The sequence below is a fragment of the Melopsittacus undulatus genome, chromosome 11 (assembly GCF_012275295.1).
Source record: "Melopsittacus undulatus isolate bMelUnd1 chromosome 11, bMelUnd1.mat.Z, whole genome shotgun sequence".
Classification (NCBI taxonomy): domain Eukaryota; kingdom Metazoa; phylum Chordata; class Aves; order Psittaciformes; family Psittaculidae; genus Melopsittacus; species Melopsittacus undulatus.
Genome location: NC_047537.1, coordinates 9,988,836 through 10,013,894, shown reverse-complemented (window position 1 = coordinate 10,013,894; position 25,059 = coordinate 9,988,836). Strand labels below are relative to the sequence as shown.

The window sequence follows — 25,059 nt, the reverse complement described above, 5'->3', positions numbered from 1 at the left end:
CTCCCTGGGGCTGCTCTGCAGTGAACAACACTGATCATAGAACTATGGAATGGTTTGGGTTGAAGGGACCTCAAAGCTCCTCCAGCTCCAACCCCTGCCACAGGCAGGGACCCCTTCCACTGGAGCAGCTGCTCCAAGCCCCTGTGTCCAACCTGGCCTTGAGCACTGCCAGGGATGGGGCAGCCACAGCTTCTCTGGGCACCCTGTGCCAGCGCCTCAGCACCCTCACAGGGAAGGATTTTCTCCAGTTATCTAAATACCCTCAGATTCGTCCCAGTTTGATGTGGGAGAGGAGGTGACACTGGGGCAGCCGCACATGTGGCAGCTCTACCATTGCTCTGCAGCCCCTGACTTTCAAGTATCCTCCCCTGCAGAAGGAAACAGGCAGCAAACAAGCACCAGCAGAAACCAGCTGCTCTTTAATAGCTTCTCCTGGGGAAGTGCCATGGTGGGACTGAGCTTATCGCTGCATCTCATACTTCAGGGGCAAGAGATGGAAGATGCTCTGGGATCACTCTTCATACTGATGAAGCTCTACCTACCACCAGTGCAGGGAGGCACCTGGGGCTGCACCGGGCACAGCCCCAACCCCTCACCCCTCACTGCTGGACTCGTGCTCCTGCTCCAATGCGTTTTTCAGCTGTGGGCCCCCACTGGGCTCCTCTGGCCAGAGCAAGGCCCTTGAGTCCTTGAGTTAGGGGTCAGGGAGATCCTCACACTGCCCTGGTCACTGACAGGCTCCTGTGGGTCACGGGAGCAAAGCCCCACAACTCTGCCATGACACAGGCACAAGGCACTGTCAGCATCTCCCATGGGAGATTCTCCCCCCTCCAGGCACTGTGCTCGATGCAGGCACCTAGCAGCCCCTGGCCCCAGCAGGGAGCAGCTTCAGAGCTGGCACTGCCTGTGTCCCTGCTGAGCGAGGGGCATCTCCAAAGGCAAATGCATCCACAGCAAAGAGGGGCCACAGGGGCACCCGCTTCCATCCCCCAGCGCTGCCAGGCAAGAGGACGATGGGCTGGAAGAGGGAATGCAGGTGAAGGAGGAACCCAAGGTGGAGGCTGAGCAACCATCAGGGAACACAGGGGACACCAAGACTCCTGCGTGCGGCCGCAGCCAGCCCAGGCCATGCATGGGAGGGCAGTGCTGATCATGGTGCGAGTGTCTGACATGGACATGGAGCAGCAGAGGGGCATCGCCCCGGCAGGGGTGGCAGTGGCTGTGCGGGGCAGCCTCATCCTCCTTGGCCCTGCCCCTAGCAGCTGTGGAAGATGCGGATGCGCTGGGTGATGTCCCTGCGGCACAGGGGACAAGTGAGCAGCCGCTCGCAGCAGCTCTGGCAGCAGCAGACGTGGCCACAGGGCAGGAAAATCATCTGGTTCTGGAGGAGAGACAGAGATGAGGACATGGAGAGCGGTGCTGTACCGTAACACTCCCCCCAGCACCGCTGTGCTCCAGCACAGGAGGGGATGGGGATCACCCGGGGCTGTCACAGCAGGGGAGGCAGAGCCCTGCACCCCAATCTCCAGTGATGGGGCTGTGCCACCAGTGCAGAGGGTCTGAGGGAGGGACAGGGTTCAGGGCTCAAATGGGCAGCCCCATGAATGCTTCCCATGGTTGATCCATGGACAGAGCAGCACAGGAGCTCAGCAAGGCCCTTCCCAAGCCCCCAAGGAGCCTGGCCCTGCCCTGCCTTCCTCCCCATGGTGATGCCTGAGCCTGGCTGTGCCGGGGAGCTGAGGCATCAATGCCCAGGGCTATGGGGCTGCTGCCCTCACCCCACCCCTGCTCCAATGCCACGCATGTGCGGGGTCTCACCTCCTGCTCCATGCAGACAACGCACTCCGACCTCTTCTCATCCCACTGCAGCAGCGGAGCCGTCGGGACCGCAGGGCTTGGAGGCTCCTCCCAGGGAGCGCTGGGTTCTGGGGCTGCAGGGACCTCAGTGTCCTCCGTTCTCAGCAGCTCTGTAACCACAGGCAGGAGGTCTGAGCACCGGGATTGCTGCCCACCTCCCACCCAGCCGATAGGCATCGGGGTGACTGCAAGAAGATGGGTGCTCAGGGATCCAGTAAATAGGGAAGTGAATGGGAGCAGCTTGACATTGCAGCTCATGCTCCGCACAGCAGCTCCCTAGGGGGAGGCATCTGGCCCCACAGATTCCCCCCCTCAAGGCTCAGGTACCTGCTGTAAAACGCATCGAGAAACCAGACAGACACGAAGCAGGTACCTGGGATGGTCTTGGCCACAGCCAGGATCTCCTGAGCCCGCTGGAGGATGGCGCGCTGCAGGCCGGCCTCCGCCACACCGACCTGCGGTGCAAGAGGGGGGTCTCAGCTCTCGCAGGGGAAAGGATGCTTGTGGCCCCAAGGGGACACGGCAAACACTCGGCAAGACCCCGCCATGCCAAGGGAAGCACCTCCATCCGTGTGAAAGCAGAGAAGGGAATTCCCCCGGTGCCATTCCTGCTATAGAGAGCACCTGGAGGATGCTGGAGGGCAGAGCCAGGCTCAGCTCACCCCCGGGATGGCTCAGAGCAGCTCTGGCACCTCCCCTGGCTGGGGGTGACACCGGCAGCGTGACCACGGGCTCCGGCCGGACCTGCCCCGGGCAGCAGCGAGGGCCGGCGGGGCCGGGGTCACCCCGCTCCGTGCTCCGCTGCCCCGTACCTTCTCCAGGTCGCTGGCACTCATGGTGCTGAGGGCTCGCAAGGACAGCCGGTGGTGGGCGAAGAGGGGCACGTACTGCTCGGCACACAGCTCCGTCAGCAAGGTCAGCAGCGGCCGCTCCAAGCCCTCCTCCTGCAAACACAAGGGCCAGAGGACCCTGAGCACAGGCAGCGGCACAGGCAGAGCTCAGCCCTGCCCTCTGCCCTGCTCAGAGCATTCTGCACCCAGGACACACAGCTCTGAAGACCCAGCAGGGTACGAGGTGTTTTATGAACACAGCTCGAAACAAGTTTTGGGAAGACTGAAACACTGCTGGTGGCTGCAGCAGCCCCAGCATTGCCAGCTCCAGCTGATAACACGGCATGGGCAGAACCCGGCTCCATCTCTTTGTGGCTGGATTTGACCAGCACAGACTCCTGGCTCAGTCTTAGACAGGGATGGACAAGAGCTGCTGCATTCAGATGGACTGGCAAGGGAATTTGGTTAAGGAACAAAAAGCCCTGTCTGCGAGGTGTAGGGAGCCCTCTGCTCCTGGGAAGCAGTTTGACAATGAGATGATGGAGGTGCTGGCACCTTACAGACCGGGCAGCCCCATATCCTCCAACACACAGCACTGGGAGAGGGCTGCTGGGCACCCTGCTCAGGGCACAGTGGGCAAAGCAGCAGCTGCTGCTTAGCCTCTATGAGGGGTCTGTGTGCTGCTCCCTGCCCTGGCGGAGCCCATGGCTGCAGCAGGGCAAGAACAGCTGCAGGGACAGCAGTGACTGAGCAGTGACCTGGAGTTTCAGCGAGAGCGGCTTCTGGTTCAGCAGGCGCTGGTACTGGATCAGCCAGTAGTTCTCCTGCTGGGTTTCACTCTTTGCCTCCATTTCCAGCTGCAAAACAAACTCATTCATTGCACAGCCCGAGGGAACATTGCTGGGGGTGTTCAGGGATGCTGGGGGAGGATGTGAGGGAGGGGAAACAAGCAGCCTGGGCTGTGCAGGGAGAGCCCACAGCACTGCAGTGGGCACAGCTGGGGTAACATGGGCACTTCTGGCCCTCTGCAGCCTGGTCCCACTTCGGCCCCAGCAGCCAGCCCAGGGCTGTGCATCCCCTCTGCTCGCTGTCCCAGCCCCATCTCCCGAAGCTCAGCAGGGGCTGGAGGCCTCTGCTTTACGTGGGGCACTCGTGGCATTGTGCTTATTCCCCCTCCCCAGGTCCCTTTCCCAGCGGGCTCTGGTGACAGCAGTGCCTCACTGCAGTACCGCAACCTGCCCCGAGAGCTGCCATTAACACTTCCTGAGCTTCAGCTGCTCTCTGGATGGGACCCAACCCCTCGGAGCCCCCTTTATTCCTATGCTGACCCCTGGCCCCTTGCCCTGCAGCCAGCCCATGCACTTCCTCATTACAGCACCTAATTGAGAGCCTTCGTTACCAGTATCTGCTGCAGCTCTTCCTCCCTTTGCTTCTTCTCCTTGAGCAGCTGCTGCAGCAGGTAGCCAAGTGTTTGGCGTTGCTCTGTGATCACCCCCTGCAACAGAAGGACTCTGGCATCCACATCTCCCCATTCCCAGCACAGCAGGCACCATACCCAGCACAGACACAACAGAGGTGGCAGCCTGAGCTCCACGTCCCTCAGCCCTGGAGCAGAGCCCCAGTCCTCTCCTAGGAACTGACACAGCAGAGCTGAGCTGAACCCATTCCTTTGGGTCCTGCACTGACCACTGCTCATGGTCCAGCCCCCAGCACACCCCAGGCAGCCCAGGACCTGCAGCAGCTCCCACCTCCATCACAAGCTCAGTGAATGGCATCGCAGGTGGTTGTGGTTCCCCTCTCTGAGAAAGACCACCTGGAACCAGGTCTAGAGCCTGCAGGCCTGTGGGACAGGTAAGGCAGCAACCTCCTCATGCCCTTGGGGAGCTTGCTTTCATTGGGGTCTCACAAGGTAAGTCAGCACTGAGCCACTCCACTGGGAGATGAGGAGAGGGGAATTGTCTCAGGAACATCCACGGGGCATCTCTGCATGGATCAGCCCCAGCTGAAGCAGGCAGCACCTGGGGGAGCTCCAGCGAACCTCGAGATGTGCTCTGCTGCCCACCCGCACTGCAGCACCCCCAGGTCACTCCCTAGATCTGGCAATAGACCTGAGCAAGCACATCCCTTGCTCAAGGGGCCTTTGGCTCTTCCTGTTTGTCAGAGGTTTAAGAAGTTGCTCACCACAGCCCCTGTGCTCGGGGCAGGAAGCATCCCTCCCCTGCAGGGGGTATGGGGCAGCACTGTGGGCACTGCCCTGCACTGGGGGCAGTCACTGCAGGGAACCATCAGCTGGAGACCACCGAAGGGCTGGGGAGATCCAGAGAGATGAAGGTTTCTGTGCCTTGTTTCTCAGCATTCAGTGCTGAAGTTGCAACCATCCCGTGCTGCCCGCTGGGCTGCAGGGTGGTACCAGGGCAGATCCACTGCACTGGAGCTCCTGTGGTCACCCAGCCCAGCATCACCTGCCTGAGGTTCCTTGCTTTTCCCTGCACGAACTTTGGGCTGTCTCCCATCATCAGACCCCCCAGCACTGCAGCATTGTACGGGGCTGTGTGAATTAAGGCAGCAGAACCCAAATGTTGCTCTCCCAAGAGCCCAGCCCAGGGCTCAGAGGCAGTCCTGTCTGAAGCCAGCACCCATCAACCCACTCTGTGCCCCACCTGTGGGGAGTCCATGCTGTTTGCTGCCGATCTGGGGCTGACTGAAGAGGTGACCTGACCTGGCAAATAGCACCCATGGGACAACAACTGATGCAAAGGTGCAGTAACAGAATTTAAAGCCAAGCTTAAGCCAAACTTGACATTCCTCAACATGTGGCTGCTGATGGAGTCAGCCCCTCGAATGGTGGGATGGTGGTGCAGAGCCTGGGAGATGGAGCTTAGGAATGAAGGGGAAAGCTGACAGCCATCACTGGTGGGTATTTAAAACCAAAGCACAACACAGCAGTGTGAGAACATGCAATGCACAGCAGGCAGTGTTCCTGGGACAGCCAACAACTGCATCCCAAAATCATTCCCTGCCCAGCAAACCTGGATCTACCCCTGCTTTGTCCCTGCCCTGAAATGCACTGAGATGAGGAGCAGCAGCAATGTTCCCACAACAAAGAGGAGTCTGTGGTGTCCTGGGGGTAGGTCCCCCCCTGACTGAGCAGAAAACCGTCTGGAGCAGAAGCAGGAAGTGGAGCTTTTGTGATCCCAGAGCAGAGAGAGGGTGGGGGCAGCCCCAGAGCCCCACATACCTGCAGCGTCTCTGTGTCCAGTTCTTGCCTCTTTAACTCCAGCTGTGTCAGCTGCAATAACTCTGTTTCTATTAATTTAATCTAAACAGAAGATGAAACATTTTTACTGACATTTGAAATTACTTCCATTGATGCTCTAAGACAAGGTCTAACTGCTGCACTGCACTGGGACAGCACTGCAGAGCCACCCAGATGTCTGGGGAACCTGCTAATGCCCTGCCATGACACATGCTCATAGGGTCACTCTGGTTGCTGCCTGAGGAGCTGTGTCCCTGCTCTCTACTTGTCCCTCTAAACACCTCCTGTGCAAGTCTAGAAGCAGGTTGCAATCAGTTTGTTCTGCCAGCCCTTTAGCAGCCACTCTGGAAGGCAGCAACTGATGGTCAAAGTCCAGGCACCACTGCTCAGACTGCAGGTTAGCTGGAGCAGGGTCCTGCTTTCCAGATTCTCCAGCAAACCCCATAATGATCAGTGCTCTTTCAGGTGGGGCAATTCGGACACAGAGAGGTGAAGTGAGTTGCCCAAGATCCCAGAGCAAAGCCAAGATGAGAGCCCAGCTCACCCATCTGCCAGGCCAGCTACATCCCCAGGCCATGCTGCTTTATGTGTGCCATGACCAGGGAAGTCCAGCTGACACCAGGGCTCTGCAACAGGCAGTACCCAGGGCTCCTGCCCACTCACAGCCCATGCAGGGTGCTGGGGGTGGCTGGATTTCAATAGTAAAAGGTCCAGCCATGGCAGCAAGGCACAAACTCCCCCTCTTTATAAATGTGAGCGAACTGCAGGCTCTTATGAACATGAGCAATGGAGAGTTGGTAGATTCAGATCCTGGATTGTCTATGTGCAACCCATAGGCTTCTAGGACTCAGCGTAACTAAGCTCTTAAGCTCATCCACCAAATCCTGATATGAGACTTTTCTGTTGTGTAGACAAGGAGAGGAAAGATTCTGGAGCACTGTGTCAGAAACCAGCCCCCATCTGCCTGCATCAACCACCGCTGCTTTCTCCACCAGCTTTTGCTCTTCCCCCCAACTATTGCATTGCACCTTCTGCAGAATGGACCTCAGAAAGGCAGGCTGGGAATGGGAAAGGAAAGGTGAACTTATGGCTGAAGGTGCAGTTCTGATGTGCTAGATGGAGATGTAGTGGACTCGTCTGGAAACAGCAGCCCTGCCAAGTGCACAACCTGAAGGAAATTGCAGTTGTAATTGCAGGTCACCCTGCAGAGCCAGTGCAGGTCTGTCCTCTAGTGACAGCTCTCCAGCACTTCATCCACATTAGTGCTGAGATGATTGAAGCAATGGCAATTCCACTCCTTCCATGAATCTGCACTGAACTGAGAGACTACAATTTAACCAACACAGCCCGAGGCTTTGGTACAGAGCTCCCAGCAATACAAGAGCTCTTCACTGCCTCCAGACCCCGCTCTGTGCTCACAGTGCCTTGATCCTCCTCAGAAGTCTCTCACTGAATGGTTTATGAGCTGAGCTGCTCTTTGCTGTTGACCCACCTGGTTCCGGATCTGCCTGTGCATAAGATCCTTCTTCACTTGGAGAGCTTCAAAGGCAGCTTTCTGCATCTCAATCTAAGGGACAGGCAGAATCCTGCTTAGTGAGGTTGCTGACACAGCTGCAAATGGGCTATAAGACTCTGGTGCGTTGCAGTCACTCATGTACAGCACCTGAACAGTGCTTACCCTGGGCAACAGTGCCCTGACTACACCATGTCTTGGACTCCAGAGTCCCAAAAGGTAAAACCCCACTTCACAGACAGACACAGAGCTTACATTCATGTTCTCCATCACACATCTGGAGTGCTCTGTCTGAAGCCCACCTCTCACTTTCAGCAGCTCTGAGCCCCAAGGCTGTGCAGTAAGACAGGGCTGCCCAGCACTGAAAAATGAGCTGCAGAGGTCTTGGGTTCAGAAAGAACAGAGGCTTTGAAAATGCCCCATCCCACCCAGGAAACCTGCCAAAAAGACAGGACTTCAGCCTCAACATCCTCACTGTTAATCACAGACCAGTTTTGCTTCTCCTGCCTTTGCCTTATTAGAAAAATGAATGCATTTTCCTTTCACCCCCCCGAGTCACTTTGTCAGAATAACAGGTTCACAAAGTTCAGCACAGTGTCACATAAAATGCCCCCTGCATCAGCCCAACACAGCCACTGCTGCTCCTGTGATCCACTCCCAACCCTTCCACAAGCAGCTGCTTTCCCTGACCGCCCCCCCTTTGCCTACCTGCTGCAAGATCTGACTGACAGCTTTGTTCTGATCCAGCTGCTGCCAAGCCAGGATTTGCTGGAACTTCTGATCCATCTCAGCTAGGCTGCAAGAAGGTGGATTTGCCATGGAGTTACTGCTGGGGCTGAGACTCTTGATGCAAACAAGAGCAAAAGCAAAGAAGGAATCCAGGAATGGGGAAATGTGTTACTGGACAAGGAGGAATAGCCTTGGCACTGCAGAGCTGAAGGCCGACAGAGCTCAAACCTCCTTCCCTACAACCAGACCAAACCTGCAACATGGAGCCAGGCAGAGCAGTTGCACTGCTGCCTGCATGTGCACAGCTTGAGGTCCAAACCAGGGCTGCTGCTGCCCCAACAAGCTGCGGGGTTGGCATTCTATACTGCAGAGGGTGTGCTGATGATGGAGACCCAGACACCGTGGCCGGCCATGTATTGCCTGCACTTGCAGGCAGGACAGTGTCTGCTCACTCCCCTGTTGGGCAGGTCACAGGCACACAATGTTGGTTCTGTTCAGCTCTTTCCTACCTCTTGTAAAGAGAGCAAGCCAGAACACTCTGCACCTGCAGCAATACAACAAGTCCTATATATGGACAAACAGCATCTTTGAGACAACACTGGGAGGCAGAAAAGGAATCCTGTGCTGGAGCTGGACCCTGAACTGGCTAACAAACGAGGAAAACCAGTCTAATTTCATCCTCCATATTCAGCAGAATGTATAAAGTCAAATAAACAGAGTAAAAAAGTGATAGTTCAAAGGTACGAGGAACATGCAGATCCTTGTGATCAGAACTTGGTTCATTTAACCAAGTTTGATAGTTTCTTTAAATTGCAGTGCCATCTGCTCTCACCACTGTCCTGCTGTACCCCAGTGGCTGCAGGAGCTCCTGGCTGTGTGTATATATGGGAATTACACCAGGGACTGCTGGAAAGAAAGGGATTTATGGCAGTACCACCAGCCCCAGCCACCTCTCCCTGTACCTGGAGCAGGCCTGGTTGACGAGGTCTTGCCGACGAGATTCGTTGGTCATCTGGATGAGCTTGTTCTTATAGCTTTCAGCCAGCATTTGTTGCATGGCAGCTGGGGGACAGAAGGGCTGTCAGTCTGCATCGAAGAGGGTGTCTAGAACAGGCTACACTTGCAGGTAACAGTGACCCCCTCTCATTTGCAGCCTGTCCTTGCTCTTTCCTTTTCATTCCTCTCAGAGCAGAATCAGCTGCAAGAATCCCAGCTATCTTGGAGGAAATCAGCTGAGCAAACTGCTCTGCCTGTGCTGGCATCTCTTCAGTGCCTGGAGGAACCCAGTCACTCCTCTGCCGAAGCTCAGATGGCTGCAGCTCTGCCTGTCCCACTGTGAGTAACCCATCCTCAGGGTGACAACACACACACACCATTTCCCTTGCAACCCCAGTGATCATCACCCGTGTGGTCATCACAAGCAGCAAAGGCTCCCTAGGACCATCCACCTCCTGCCTCATAAACTTCATCAGTTAACATGTGTTTGGAACCTGGAAATATGAAGCACTTTGTGTGCTCATATCCAGCCTCACAAACTCTGTGTGAAAAGCAGTCAGGCCTGTAGGGACAGGCCAAGGGGAATGGCTTGAACCTGCCCGAGGGGAGACTGAGCTGAGCTCTTAGGCAGAAGCTCTTCCCTGGGAGGGTGCTGAGGTGCTGGCACAGGGTGCCCAGAGAAGCTGTGGCTGCCCCATCCCTGGCAGTGTTCAAGGCCAGGTTGGACACAGGGGCTTGGAGCAGCTGCTCCAGTGGAAGGGGTCCCTGCCCGTGGCAGGGGTTGGAGCTGGAGGAGCTCTAAGGTCCCTTCCAACCCAAATCATTCTATGAGTCTATGACACATGAGCACAGCCTGCACCTCAAGAACCAGCAGTGAGCTGAAGGGGAAGTATGGGATCAGCTATGGTACGTGTGCAGTGCTACCCCCACAGCTCCACCCCACCGCACCAAGCAACACAGCCAGAATGTGTGTGTGACACAGCATCTTCTATGTCACCTATTCAGGACATCTTCAGGGGAACCAGGTCTCTCTTGCACCTTACCACCCCAAAGAACTGTTTGGACGTACCAGCCACTTCCTTTCTGCGTAGTTGCTCTGTCTCCTCCTGTGTTATTGCCATCAGCTGTTCCATCCTTATTCTGTTGAACAACCAAGAACAATTCAGCCACTTCTTCAAACACGTTTCTCACTTCTCCACCCACCCACCTCAGAGCCTAAGGGCTGCTCAGATTCACCCCACCAGTGGCCCAGAAAAGCCAAGTTCTCATCAGGGACACAAAAGTCTCCATGATTTCTTGGTGAGAAGCCTCTAAGTCTACGAGAGACAACATAAATTTTGTCAAAACCATGGGGACAGTTGCTTCTTAGACTGGAATGTTGATCCTTCTGAGAGACAGTCAATGTGCATGCACTTCCACCAACACCATGCTGGTCCCTTGTTTTACTTTCCTTTTTCAGGCTTGAGGAGCACTTTAAAGCTGACCTAACTGAGCAGTGCCACTGAAAGCAGCACCCTGGCCTCCATCCCCACCTCCCCTGCCCTAGCACAAACACACTCAACCCCACTGACCAGATCAGGAACTGGTGTGACTGGAAAACTGTCAAACATACAAAGGGACTATTTCCAGTCAGGTCAGTGTCCCCATCCAGTTTACTGTGTCACAGCATGGTTGGCTGAAGGGAGGGAGAGTTCAGAGCATTGGCTGAATGGCAGCATTGCTTTCAGTGTATCCCTCCCAGGCCATACACATTGCCCTCCATCAATGCCTTGCCTTCCAACAAATGTAGGATTCCTTGATAGTGGAATAGAGGGTTTCATTCCCAAAATCCTTAGCTAGGTTATTCACAGACGAAAAAGAGGTAAATTCACCATCCCATTATGTTTGCCAGACTGGGCAAGGCCAGACACATCTAGTCCAGTGTCCTGCCTCCAACAGTGACCAGAACCAGCTGCAGACATGAGATAACCTTCTCCCGACTTAAGGTGGATTCAGGCATGGCTCTGAAAGGAAGATCCCAGAACCACTTCCCAGCTTCTCTCCCCTTTTCTAGAAGAGCCTATTCCAAGGAGACTCACCTCTCATTTTCCAAGGATTTCAGAATGTCTGAACTTTGTTTTTGTCTAAAACAGAAGAGGAAACAAGAGGTTTCCATCAGGCTGAGCAGGACACCCTACTCCCCCAGGGCAGAAAACAGCTTTGCTTCTCATGTGCAGACGAGCAGCTTTAGGCAGACTGGTAACCTTGTGTCTGCAGCAGAGCTAGGCACATCAAATACTTCAAATACGCACCTTCCATAAGGAATTCTGTTTTTTTCCAGTGCTGCAAAACTCCAACAGCACACATATGCGTGAAACACTTTTTACTGTGTCAGATTCCACTTCTTTTAAATGGGACTTTGCCAGTTCAACTCCTGCAGACACCGGCTGTGACCAGCCCCATAACACTCACAGAGAGCAAAATGAACTGCTCCGAATGGAACACAGCAACATGAGCCCCTGAGGGGCAGAGATCCCTGTAAAACCCCTGGGACCCCACCTCTGGTTGTCCTCCAGCAGCTTCTGGATACGGCCGGCAATGCCCTGCTCTGCCTGCTTCAACTGCTGCAGCAGCTTCAGGCGCTCCTCCTCGAGGTAGCGCTGGTGCTTGGTCAGACCCTCCTCCAGCCTCATCTGGTCCTAAAGCAAGGGAGAAGGCAAGGAGGACGCGGTCAGTTTGGCAAAGGCAGTGTCCTGTATGGAGCCTGCCCAGAGGAGACCAACCTCTCTCACTGTCTGCAGGATCTCATCCTTCTGACTGTTGAGCTGCTGCACCAGCAGAGCCTGTTCTCTCTGCCCCTTGTTCAAGCGTCGCTCAAATTCCAGCTTCTCCTGCATTTTCTGTTCCTGAGAGGAATAAGGAGAAAGATGAATGCCAGAGCTCAGTAGTTGCTGGCTCTGCTCCTTCCCAAGCAAGAACCAATTCTGGCAGAACTGTAAACCAAGGCACAGTGATCCCCTTAGTGACAAGGAAGCCAGCCCAACGGCAGAAGGGAGCTTGACTAGGGAATGGAAATGTTCTCTCCTTTGGAACCCAAAAACTGCAGCAGAAGCTGCTCCTCTCCTTATGACAGTCTCCAAACTCGCCTCTGCTCACTTCATAGTCATGAAGCCGAAGTCCCTGGGCATCAACCCATACAATTGAAACAGACAGGGCAGAGGGAGGGCCCAAATTAAGGCTGTGTTCAACCCCAGATGGAGAGACTCCCTTGTCTGAGGACAACAGAGCAAAGGAGGCAGCCAGCTGTGAGTAGCTCTAACCAAAGCGAAAGGTGAATGCATTGACAGGAGCCTCTCCCTATTTCAAAGTGAGCCTTGCACAGGGAAAGAGATAGAGACAGTGAAATAAAAAGAAGAGCAAACTAAAAATGCAGCCAGGTGAAGGGAATGGAGGACAGGAACAAGGAAAGTTAGGAGACAGCAGGAATGGTGGCACTCTGAGCAAAAGGGCTGGGGTAGGACTTAGACTGCAGCTCATCAGCTCTGTGTCACAGATTCCCCCACGTCTCCAGCAGCAAGGAGTGAGCAGCCTTGGGGGGGTTCTACAAGAACTCAGTTCTCAAACATTCACTTTTGGCTGAAAAAACAGATAAAGGGATGGAAAACAAGAAGCAGAAGCCGAGCGATGCTGCAGACAAAGCATCTGCAGGCTCATCCTTACCTTCCTCTTCTCATAATCCAAGAACTTGTTCTGAAAGTAAGAAATATCAGCAGACATTTACTCTCAAGAGAAATTTACTGTAGCTATTATTAGCCCACGTTATATCTTCCTCTAACTGAGTAAAGACATCAACCAAAGGAACAAGAAAATTAACCCAGGCACAAAGTCCAGTCCTTCCCTTCTCCAGGGACAAAGAGATCTAGTCTGTACTTGCAGAGCTTATCACAGTTATGCACCTACCCTCACCCTTCCCAGATAGAGCTGAACGCATCTAGCACTTGGCTGGGAACCACAAGGCCCTTCTCCCCAAAATACATGTGTCACTGTGCTGCACACACTGTGCCCCATTGTCACCTCTGTCCCCTGACTGTGCCACTGCTTTCAAGGACAGACAGTTCTTTGTGATGTGTCTTCCAGCAGCCTGCAGTGGTAAGCCCATCCCCAGCTCTCAGAGATGAGCCACCCATGCCCACAGTGCTATGCCTGGTTCTGGGCACTGATGCCCCCAAAAGACCCACCTCATGGCAGGGAAGGTAATGAGGGATGATGTGCTAAATGCTATGAGATCCACTGAAGGGGCAGAGAGACAGCTCTAACCCCCTCTCACATGACTTCGCACTCACTAGAGCCTCACCTGCCACTCGTCCTCCTCCTCCAGGTACTTATGCACTGCCCTGTCCACCCCATCCACAGCTGTTCCTCCTCCATCGCTCTCCAGGGCAGGGAGCGGGTACTGAGCAGGGGGGTAGTATGCAATTCCACATTCTGGAAGTCATCAGACACAAAACAAGAACATTTGGTGCTTACAGCCTCCTTGGCAGCATGGCTGGTGTGTGAGACTGCTTCCAACTGTGCTCCTCCCGACACACAGATGAGTCTCCAGAAGAGCTCCTTCAGCTCAAGCAGGCTTAGGAACAAAAAGCTCGGAGACAGTGCCACCCCTTCCCAACAGGAAGATGATCAAAGCTGCTCAGATTGAAACTGCCCTCACACTGGTACAGGCACGTTGACTTCTGCAGGGCTGTGAATGTTCCTGCCCACACCACAGTAAGTTCTGACTGTCCTTTTCTTTCAGGGATTAGCCCTGACACACAGTGATTACAAGCTCACAGGATAATGTCTTTGTCCTCTTGAGTCTTCCATCTGGTTTCCACCTTTCTCTAACAGGCTGTCAGCCTGCAGGCACCTGGTCCTTCCTCGTAGAAAATAAGGGTAGGAGGCACCCCAAGTGACTACAGAGTCTATCTCGTTGTCCCAAGGCCGCTGTGTCTGGGCAATGCCTAATCCTCCCACTGGAGAAAACAACCCCATGGGAGATGCAATGACTTGTTACAGTCACTTGGGCAATCCCTGACCCGGTTATTCTGATGTCTTAACAAAACCATTATCAATTTCAGTGTGACAGTGAGAAGGAAGCCTCAAAGAAGGGCTCCTGTTTTGCTGTTTGCCAGCAAAGACACAGAACTCAGGGATCAGCCTGCCAGGGATGCAGAGAGTCAGGAACCACCCCAAGCAGAGCCAATGCAATGTCTGTCCTTCATAAACACGGTTTCTGAACATGCCACAGCACCACAGCACCCAGCCAGGGCACAGAGCAGTCCCCAAGGCTCTCCTTGCTTACCTTTGCAGAGGAACTGCTGAATGGACTCTGTACCTGCACTGCAAATGTCAGGTGATGGGTAGGTCATGGAAGAGGCATCCAGGGTCAGCGTCTCCAAAGAGAGAACACACACAGCTCCAGGTTATCCTGATGGACCAGCCAGAGTCCCACCGCAGTTATCCCTGCAGCTCCCCAGAATTTCACTTATGGAGTGAAAACTTCGTGTTACCCTAAATCCTGACATAAATATGAGGTTTTGCCTTTCTGCTGGGTGTTTGACACCTTTTAGAGGTCATTCCACCATCCCTTATTTGGGAGCTTCTGAGCTGGCACTTCAGTGGAACATTCCCCTCATGCACATGTGCCTACTTCATGTTTAAGTACAAGCAGGCACAGCACTTCTCAGTGTGCTGGAGCCCTTAAACATGATGCATGGAAGGGATGGTGATACAAAGGGCACCGAGAGAAGCACCACAAAGAATGAACAGAAGGATCACTTGCTGTTTTGTCCTACTGTGGTCACCAGAAGGACCTAACACTGCCTCCTGTAGAGAAGGGCATAGCAGGAAGGACTAGAAAGGAACCACTTTATCAAACACAGCAGGGCAAGCTGCACAGATCCCTCACCTCAGAGACTGCCCACAAGGGACATGAAGCCTAATGTTGTGTGTTTGAGACCAGAGAGCATTTTTCCATCCTCTGTGCTGGTGGCAGAGTCAGCCCTGTTGTCTGACGTTTGCATCATTCAGTACTGACAAGTTTGGCAGCCAGAAGGTAACACATCCATTAGAACCCTGATGCTTGTCCCATTTTGACTGCACACTCCAGGGAGCCAGAAGCCCACGGGGGCTAAGGGGGAGTCAGGGATCTGTCACAGCAATGGAGGCAAAATCCTCATTGGAAATATCCCATCTGCTCACCTAGACTCAGCTTTGGTGCAAGGGGGCTGAGTCCACCTGAGCCCACAGGCACAGTCTGTGCTCTCAGAGACAGCCCTGGCAGGTAACTCCTTGAGGTTCACTTCCTGTGGACTCCTTTTGTACCATTAAACCACAGCAAAAAGTGACCAGGAAAGACCGAAGAAGGGAGGGTGCACAAAAGCTCTCTGGGACCCCATGAACCACTGATGTTGCAGCTTGTTACAACTCCCAAACCCTAAAAATTCACTTTCTACGCTGAATTTGTTAGCATTCTGAGCGAGAGGGAAGGGGCGCAGCAGCAGGAGCAGCCTGTGGAGGGGAGCAGACGGGCTGGGTGCCTACCTCCAGGGTGCGGATGTGCGCCAGCCCCCGCGGCAGCTCCACAACCATGTTCCCACTGATGTCCAGGGCGCGCAGGCTCCGCAGGCTGCTCACAGTCACAGGCAGGTCCTTCAGCTTGTTACCTCCAGGGACACAAAAGCCACTTGGTACCATGGAACCTTCCCAAAGCCTGACCCAGCACTTCACCTCCTGGAACCTCAAACCATAACTATACATACATCTCATGTTCTACACTCTACTGCAGGCTGAGGGAGGGCTCTAAAGGCTGCCACTGCCCACCAAGGCACCTGGGAATCAAGATCTACTTGCTCACAATGCCAGCACACAGGTCCAGCAATGTGAGGCACATTTTGGCATGTGACTCATGCCAAAAGGACCATCTCACTGCTGCAGGCTGGATCTGTGCTCTTCATCAGGAGAATGTTTGTAACAGAATCACAGAATGGTTTGGGTTGGAAAGGACCTTGAGATCACCCAGTTCCAACCCCCTCCCATGGACTCTTCTTCCCTTTGTTGTAAGTATCAGAGATGGAGAAAGGGGGCTGAGTGTGGGGCTACATATCTAAGGGTCAGAGGCCAGGTGCTCCAGACAGATGTGGCAATGAACTGAGCTGCACTTCTAGGTTCCTTACCCTCCATGTACTTCCCTGTTTCAGCAGCAGCTCCCTGTAACTGTCTCCTTTTCCTCCCAAATTTGTATGGACTAAGTCTGACCCATTTTGGGCCTAATGATTTCTCCTGCCTTGACATCTATTTGAATTGAAATATTTCTTGTGTTCTTCCTCAGCATTTGTAGCAAAACCATTTGGTGCTTGTACCGGTTGAAAGCAGTAATCACCAATGCAGCTCAACATGACTCAGACCATTAAACAGTGTTTTGCCCAGAGCACTAGTATGAAACATGAGCCATACCTTTCACATTGAGCACCTGCAGCTGGGCAAGGTCTCCTATAGATTGTGGAAGACATTTTAAAAGATTCCTTTCAAGGTTCAGGACCTAAGGTATCAACAGAAAAGATATTAAGGACCCTTTATACAAGTCTCAGGTCTTCTACACATCTGCTTTGCTGGGACTGCTCCTAGGCCCACAAAGACAACTTGAAATAAGGTTTAGACAGTACTTTCCGAGTTAAACATAAACATTTATTTTGTACAGGGTACATCTGCCTACCACATGCAGTGAGAAACCCCACTCCCAACCCACAGCATCAGTAGGTGCTGAGTCCAGAGGCAGGAACTGGGAAGCAGCATCCTCTCCTCCAGGGCAGCGCAGGAAGCAGTGGCTGAACCCAATGCTGCACCCTGAGCAGAGAGGGTGCACCCTCAGCATGCACGGCAACACGCTGCACTCCCCATGTTATCACACCAGGGAGAATGTAAAACCTGAGGATCTGGGGAAATCCATATGACTGGAAGCTGCTGCTCTGCTTGGCAGTGGGAACCACTTGGACTGAGCCCTTGCACTAAGCTGGGACTACAGAACTCAGCATGCCCACTCTTCTCCTGCTCTCCCTTTCCAATAACCCAGCTCAACAATGTCAGTCAAGTCAATGAGACAGATCTGACAATATCAGCACCATCACTGAAGCTGTGATTAATTATGAAACAAAGAGCACATCCTTGCCATCCGGTAACACTTGGCATGCAGCCACAAATCTGTTACCTGAAGAGATGCCAGCTGACCAATATCAGCAGGAAGTGATGCCAGCTGATTGTCATGCAGGTCCAGAACCTGGAAGAGTGGGGGATTGCACCAAATCAGGCTGGGAAAAGAAGTTGTGGTGCGAGGACAAAACGTCATGAGTTATCTAGCAAAGAAAGTTACTTCCCTTCCAATGGGGCACTGAAAAGTGGCTTAAGTTCTCAAGGAGTATTTGATTCTTGTAGGCCTTTGGAACACTGAAGCCTCTACAGATGGATGAACAAACCAAAGACTGGGGAGAGAACTGACACCAAGGGAGTTGCTCCAGAAAACTGGATGAGCCAATTGGTTAAATCATCTCCCTGGAGCCAGCCTGGCAGAGAAAGGCATTTTCCACAGGAGCAGTGAGCTGGACTGCTCCAGGGAAGCTGAATGCTCCAACAGCATGGGGAGAGAACAGGATTATGCCTGAAGACCTCACTCCATGGGGAGACATGAGCAGCTGGAATAACTGCCTCTTGTGCAACCACAGCATGAGGGTGGTGGAGCTGAGAGCTCTGTGACAACCATGGCCCCATCACCCACCACCAGTTTCATTCACATTCAAGTGACCCACCAGTGCAGAAGAGAGATGCATCTACCCCATAACACACTCAACTCTGACTGAGCACTACCAGGAGAGGATGTTGAAGGGGAAGTGTGGGATTGTGAACATGATAAATGAGTCCTGGGACTGATTCTGATCTTACACAAACGGCTCAGTGTCTGGTATCTGTCCACCAGGGAGGTGGACCTGGGGAAGGCTGGTTTCACACCTTGTTAGGGAGTCTTGGCAAAGGCAGTCAGACAGAAGGAATTTATTTGGGCCAGTGGGTTTTAATGCAGCTAGAATGCAAGGGAAATTGATTAACTGCAGATTAACTGTTCAGAATCACATTTACCTTCACAGTCATGAGACTCAAGAGGCTGCAGGACTTTGGAACTAAAGATGTCAGGTTATTCGTATGAATAATCAGCACCTGAGGAGGAAAAATCCCACTGAAACATGAACACAAGAGGCACTCCTATCTAGAACAAGCACATCTGTTGAGTTTTGATTGTGGAGGCTGTGTAAGAGCTCACTAGCATATAAAATATTAAAACAGTAAATGTATTTTCACAGAAGCTCAAACATTTACCATAAGATCTAAACAAGAGCCTAGTTCCTTACATGGGAAATACCATTAGGTAGGCTAAGGTAGAAACAATATTGGCACAGGGTGCCCAGAGAAGCTGTGGCTGCCCCATCCCTGGCAGTGTTCAAGGCCAGGTTGGACACAGGGGCTTGGAGCAGCTGCTCCAGTGGAAGGGGTCCCTGCCCATGGTAGGGGTTGGAGCTGGAGGATCTTTAAGGTCCCTTCCAACACAAACCAGGCTGGGATTCTGGGATTCTAAGATCTTTTATCACAGGAGTTAGCTCTAAAGCACACAGACAGGATTAGTTCCTACCCAAAGTGCTCTCCATGTATTATCACACAAGTGGCCAAACTCATTACAAGCAAACTTCTGCAGCAATACATAAACAACCCTATACAGTCATTTCAAACACAACAGTAATACTCAAGCATAATAATGGAATTTGCTAACAAGCTCTGATTGCAACATTACCTTTTTTTGCAAGACTTTACAAGTTGCAAAGGCCCCATAAGGAACCTAAAAACAATTAAAGAACAGTGGTGTCAGGCTTCTCATGATACTGCCTTTGTAAGCACTTCTACAGCATCCACCTGCAAAGTGTGAACAAGTAATGAAAACACAAGGGATACTTAAAATGACTGGCCCAGTCTTGGCCCAGGATGCCCGGACTTCTTGGCTAGGTTCCACTTAAACAGCCTGAAGCAGCTCAGCACACTGAGAGCTGTGCACAGCACCGACTGAGGGTTACGCAGGTGTTCAAGCCAAGCCCTGCAATGGTTCAATATTCACTGCACTGATGACTCAAGAGTCCAGGCATATTTTCAGTTATTCCCATACAAATGTACTCAATGGTTTTGCAACCTCAGCAGACATATTGAGGGCTCAATGAGAAAGGTGAACAATGGGCAGGACTGAGTGTCCTCCAGTGCTGGAGTGGAGGGGCAGACAGAAAGAGGATATGCCAGCAAATCCAGCCCTGCCAGGAGAGGCTGAGCACTGTGACCTGCTCTACAGCATGGGTCCTGCACAAACTCTTGTCCAGAGTTAATTTTAAGCCCAAACTGATGGATCAGTTAATTTACTGAAACAAAGGCTAAAAAGAAACAGCAAGAGTTTTGTGGTACCGACCCAAATAGAGCTTCTGGGGATGCAAAACCAGCTATAGCTATGAATGGAGCTGGCTCAGTGAATCCTCTGTCTGCCACCCCCTTACCCAGCCTGACCTGCAGACTGTCCCACAGAGCTTACAAACCAACACATAAGATGCTGTTGGCTTCTGATCTTGGACCAAAACATCCCAAAGTCTCAGCCAAGCCATTTCATACTGCACAGCAGACAGCTATCCTCCCCAGCATGGTCCTAAATCTCTCCCCAGAGAGCAGTGCAGTATCTTTGAGCTTGCTTGGCAAAAGCATCCCGTGACAAAAGGTCACAGACACCAACATTTTAGGAACACAAGACAATGATAAAAACTGCAAGTGAAACAGAAACAGGCTTCTGCTTACCAGGATTGCCTGGCTGCTAGGAGGAAGAGCTGTGTCTCCTCTGCAAGCCTGGCAGTCTGTCACTGCTCACGCTCCAGCACACAGCTTGTTTCTAATTTAGTTGGCTGCCACAAAAGCAGCCAAGCTGGAAGTGAGATTTCCATCCTCAGGCAACAGCCTGGAACCAGGATTTACACTTATACAGGAAAATAACCGCAGGTGGCAGACTTTGGAGTGCTGAGATCAGAAACAGCCTTTGGCAAACAAATTCCCTTATGACTAGCAGAACTAGGCCATGAGGCCCCACACTACGGTCCTACCAAGGTACTAGTGGAAGGTGTGACACCACTCTGCCCGTCCCATCTTGTCAAGTGAGAAAGGATTCTCAGGACAGAAATCTTGTTGAAGCATCAGGTAAGACGCAATTCCTCCCCACAAATGGGGGGGAAAAGCCTCCACCTGAAAGCCAGAGCTCAGCAGGCACAGGAAAAAGTGGACCCATTTCTGCCTCAAGGCTCAGAGCCATGATACTAAATCCGACAGTTGGTAACACGAAGCAGACACAGGAATCAGCCTCTAACACTGTGTGAGTGGGAGCTAACACTGGAAGCTGCAGAGAACCCACCTCTGAGAGCTCGCATTTGGATATGTCCAGAGTGTCATCAGCACCCGCTTCTTTTGCCTGAAGAGAGAAGATACCCAGCCAGAGGATTAGACTATGCAGGAATACATGAGCCCTTGCTGCACATTGACTAACGTACTCACTGTTCCTCCCTGGAACATGCAACCCCTGCTCTCTGCCACAGCTCCGTAACTCAATGACAACACTAAGAGCAGAGAGTGCTGCTTCAGCAAGAAAAAGCAGCCAGGAAACCAAACTGCAGAGAAAGCCTTTTAGTACAATAAATGAATTTCTGCACAAAGAGCCAAAGCACATCCTAATTCTGCAATTTGAACTGAAAAGATACATAAAACAAATGCTGGGTTCTCAAGCACTTTGTGGGAGCAGCAGCAGAGCCACCCCAGCCTGCTGTGTCCCTGCCTTGTCTCACCCAGCACAGCAACCTTCTGCTGAGCTGTATACAGAACCCAAACTCACATTGCCTTTCTGCTGCCATGGGACCTGCAGAGCAGCTCTGCTGTGCAAGAAGGACCAAGGACCCACTGCTTCTGTACAGAAGTGTATTTCCATGGTCAAATCAACCACATCCATTATCTTCTTAAAGGTAATAAAAGGCAATAAAACCTGCTCATGTCACTGCTTCTGTTAAGTCTTCCAAACTGGATATCCTGGCCCTAAACTGAGCACATTGCAACACAGAACTAACTCTACAATGGACAGACTAAGCCGTCCCTCCCCAGCCCCATAGGCACCGAGTAGAAACCCTTCAGTAAAAGTGGTTTCATTACTGGCACATAATGAAGCCTTCCTTAACAAAACACCTTACAAACATCCATCACGCATTGTTTTGTCCCTTCTAAAATGCAGGTGCCTCTGGGGTAGAGCCCTGAGATCCCATATGCCAGCACCAGTCCACAGCTCCTACAGCACAGCAGCCAGGTAAGTCAGAGGATTGCTTCCAGAAAGGCAACTTTGTGGCTGCTGCAGGACAGGCAGTTCTGATGACCTCCCTGGCATGACAGCAAACTGCTGAGGATCCAGCCCAGAGCATTCTGGCTAAATCCTACTCCAGGAAAACAAACAGCAACATCTAACAAGTTCATCTTCCAAGTGACAGGAAGAAAAGATATCAAGTGAGAAGCAAAAGAGGGGCACAAGGAAAGTCAGGTGTGGTGGGAAAGGGGATGTTATGGGTTCCTTGGTAGGAAAAGTGTAGTGGGAGATCTGTAAGAGTGAAGGGGCACAGAGGAGAAAGGAGTGATAGGGTCCCATATGCAGGCTGGCAGGGGGTGGTTGAGGACATTACATGGAACTACAGAGCCAGAGAGAAGTGGAAGTAGCACAAAGGGGACCTGTGGATGAGAGGGCAAAGGGAGATAGGGAAAGCAGGAATTCTCTGATGTACATTAGGAAGGTGACCTGCTGTCTCAGTGAGATCAGTAACAGGATTACTGGTAACACAGGGAGGTACTGAGTCACAGGGCATCCAGGAGCAGCCACAGAGCAGCCCCTGCCATTGCTTACCAGGCACATTTGGTATTCAAGGCGCTTCCGAGCATCATCGCTGGGTTTCTTCTTACGGAAGAAAAGTGGCATCTTCAGTCTGGACTAGAGCTGTGCCTCAGTGGCACAAACCATCAGCACACAGGAGGGCAGAGGGCTCCTGGAGTACGCGTCTGCTGGGGAGCCTGGGCTACACAGCTGTGCTCTAATGTGGGATGGGGGGGTGTGTGGAAGAAAAAACACAAACATCACTGTCTCAGCAACTGTCATTGTTTAATCCCCTTCTGTGACTTGATCAAACAGGCAGATCCCAGCACTCCTCCATGGTAGAGGTGTTAACACCAGCTGTAAAAGCACTGCTGTGCCTGAGATGGGTTGATTGTCTTGGTAACCCCTGCACAAGATCATCTAAGTCAAGCTGGAGCATGTACAGAGAAAGGCTTTTGAATGATCCGGAAAATACAGGGTCCACTCTAGGATAGCAACTAAAAAGCTGTATCAAGAACAAGCACCAAGAACAAACCCCAAACTGCTTAAATCCAAAGTCAATTCTGGCAAATAATAAGCAATTGTAAAATCTTCTAGAATAAAGTTAGGCTACAAGTAAGAAAAACTCCTAATCCTGAGAGCAGCACAGCTGCTTCCCCTTCCAGGGCAGGGGGAATAAATAGGACCCCAGTGTAGTTCAAAATACAGGGAACCTGATGTGCAGCAGAGCCTCTCCTGGCACATCACACTGTGCATCCCAGTCGCTCCCAGGCATGTCACAGGGACCCCAGGCAGGCACAAGAATTGGGGTGCCAGAGCTAAACTTGGCTTCTCGGCTTTATGGGTGGTCCCAAGTTAACAGAGCACTTGGTTCATTTGCTTTCCAGGCAGCAGCAGTCTCACACAGGAACACCTACTCTATTTTATCACACAGTGAGCTGAAAAGATTCTGCTTAAACACCTCATAGCTTAAAGTCATTTTATAATGACCTGAGTCAGGTTTATAAAGCCAAATCAATTTCCAATAGTCTAATACTTTGGACAAAGGCCTGTAGGGACAGGCCAAGGGGAATGGCTTGAACCTGCCCGAGGGCAGACTGAGATGAGCTCTTAGGCAGAAGCTCTTCCCTGTGAGGGTGCTGAGGCGCTGGCACAGGGTGCCCAGAGAAGCTGTGTCTGCCCCATCCCTGGCAGTGTTCAAGGCCAGGTTGGACACAGGGGCTTGGAGCAGCTGCTCCAGTGGAAGGTGTCCCTGCCTGTGGCAGGGGTTGGAGCTGGAGGAGCTTTAAGGTCCCTTCCAACACAAACCAGGCTGGGATTCTATGAATAACTGCCAGTAAAGCTAAAAGAACCTAACTTCAGAACAACTCTGACTACAAACCAGAGCCGATTGCTGCTGCCACAGCCACGTGCCGGGACGTGGTCTCTGTCCTCCCAGGCACTCAGAGAACTTTGTCCACACCATGTCTGCAGGTCAGACTGACACACACCATCCTCCGTTCACAGGGCAGCCAGACTGTCCCAGAACAGGGGTTTGGGTTTTCCGGGTCACTTGAGAGGACTGAGAGCTGGAGAATGTTCTTCTGTTAATTCAACCTGACTGGGTGCAATGACAGCAGCTGATGCAAGGGTAAAGGGAAGAGGAATCGAAGCAGAGAGAGAGGGAAGAATGGATGGCAGCAAGATCCCTGCTGGCATCAGGAGTGCAGGTGGGTGAAGGGGTGACAGAAACCTGACAGCTCTGACCTGGCAGGGGAGAAAAAGGGAGTCTGTTGGCTGGTTTTGAAGAGAGGGCAGAAAGCTAAGGCTGGACGAGAAACGAGGACACAAGCTGGTAATGAGATGGGTACCAGCTGGGATGCTGCGAAAAGAGAGGTGGGGACCAGCTGAGCAATAAAATAAAGGAGAAAAAGGAGTTGACCTGAGGCTATATGAGAGCAAGGGGCAAAAACGAGCAATGCAGAAAGAGTCAGCAGGGGATAAGGCTGGGATAAGGTGGGAGAAGAGCAGAAGTGTAACAGTGAGGCCAGAAGAGGGAGACCTGAGCTGTCTGGGCACGAACAGTTTATTTTCTCTGGGAAACACGCTCAGGAGCACGGCAATGGAGCTGTGAGCCAGCGTCTGGATGGGAGCAGGGCTCCTGCAGAGGTGCTGCTTAGTCATGAAGGACAGAGCTGTCCCCAACCATCTCTGCAGGTCTGGCTCACTGACAGCAAGGTTAGCGAGTCCTGCAGCCAAACACTCACGGAAACAAGGCTCAGAAAGAAGACAGAAACGAATGCAGCTTTGTGACTTACTGTCCCACAGCACGTTTGCTTTCTTTACTGAAGCTGTCACACCAGTCCAACCACCCCCTCTCATAACCAGGCTCTGCCTGATCCTGCCACAGACCTCCCGTGGAAACAAATCCCTCCACCAGCTCCAGCTCTGCCTCTTGGTCCTTTCTTTCCCTTTTTGTCACTATTCTCTTCTCCTGTCTAAGCCTTCCCTGTAGTGTTCCCCTCCCAGGTCCCGCACGGCTCCCAAAGACTCTTTCGCCGTCCTCCTTTTACTCTTTTATCCGCCAGAACGGAGCCGGGTTGTGCCTGCGGCCCCGCCACGGGAACAGGCACCAGCGACGAGCGGAGGCAGCGCATCCTCGGCACCGCCGGCTCCGCTCGCCCCTGCGGAGGCAGCAGCACCGGATGCCCTGTGCCCGCCCCTCTGAGCAGCCCGGGTGCCGCCTGAGGGATCTTGCCCCCCCACACACTCGGGAGGCGCAGAAGCCGCCGTGACCGCAGCACCGAGGCCCCGGTGCTGCTCCCCACCGCCCTCCCCCCCCCATCGGCCCGGCCCCACTCACCACTGCCCGCCGCCATGATGCCACACCGCCGCGGTCACATGACACCACGAGGACCATAGA

General features: G+C 52.8%; 1 protein-coding gene across 3 annotated transcripts; it reads right to left on the bottom strand.

Annotated features, from left to right (window-relative positions):
- Nucleotides 1-398: 398 nt before the first annotated feature.
- Nucleotides 399-25,048, bottom strand: LRSAM1 (leucine rich repeat and sterile alpha motif containing 1). Of its 3 annotated transcripts, XM_034067542.1 has the most exons (25): nt 25,000-25,048; nt 22,191-22,374; nt 20,670-20,726; nt 19,032-19,076; nt 18,326-18,403; nt 17,406-17,474; nt 16,655-16,739; nt 15,743-15,864; nt 14,502-14,592; nt 13,515-13,645; nt 12,881-12,910; nt 11,944-12,066; nt 11,720-11,859; nt 11,260-11,304; nt 10,251-10,321; nt 9,148-9,247; nt 8,165-8,252; nt 7,436-7,510; nt 5,926-6,006; nt 4,087-4,182; nt 3,446-3,544; nt 2,670-2,801; nt 2,231-2,312; nt 1,819-1,967; nt 399-1,381 (listed from the first exon to the last, which is right to left on the bottom strand). In XM_034067542.1, the coding sequence occupies exons 2-25, from the start codon at nt 22,260-22,262 to the stop codon at nt 1,256-1,258; spliced, it is 2,187 nt and encodes a 728-aa protein (XP_033923433.1). In that variant the 5' UTR covers nt 22,263-22,374; nt 25,000-25,048; the 3' UTR covers nt 399-1,255. The 3 variants fall into 3 exon arrangements, with proteins under 3 accessions (XP_033923433.1, XP_033923434.1, XP_033923435.1); XM_034067543.1 differs by lacking the exon at nt 5,926-6,006; XM_034067544.1 differs by lacking the exon at nt 25,000-25,048 and having other exon boundaries at nt 19,032-19,150; nt 22,191-22,264.
- Nucleotides 25,049-25,059: the final 11 nt, after the last annotated feature.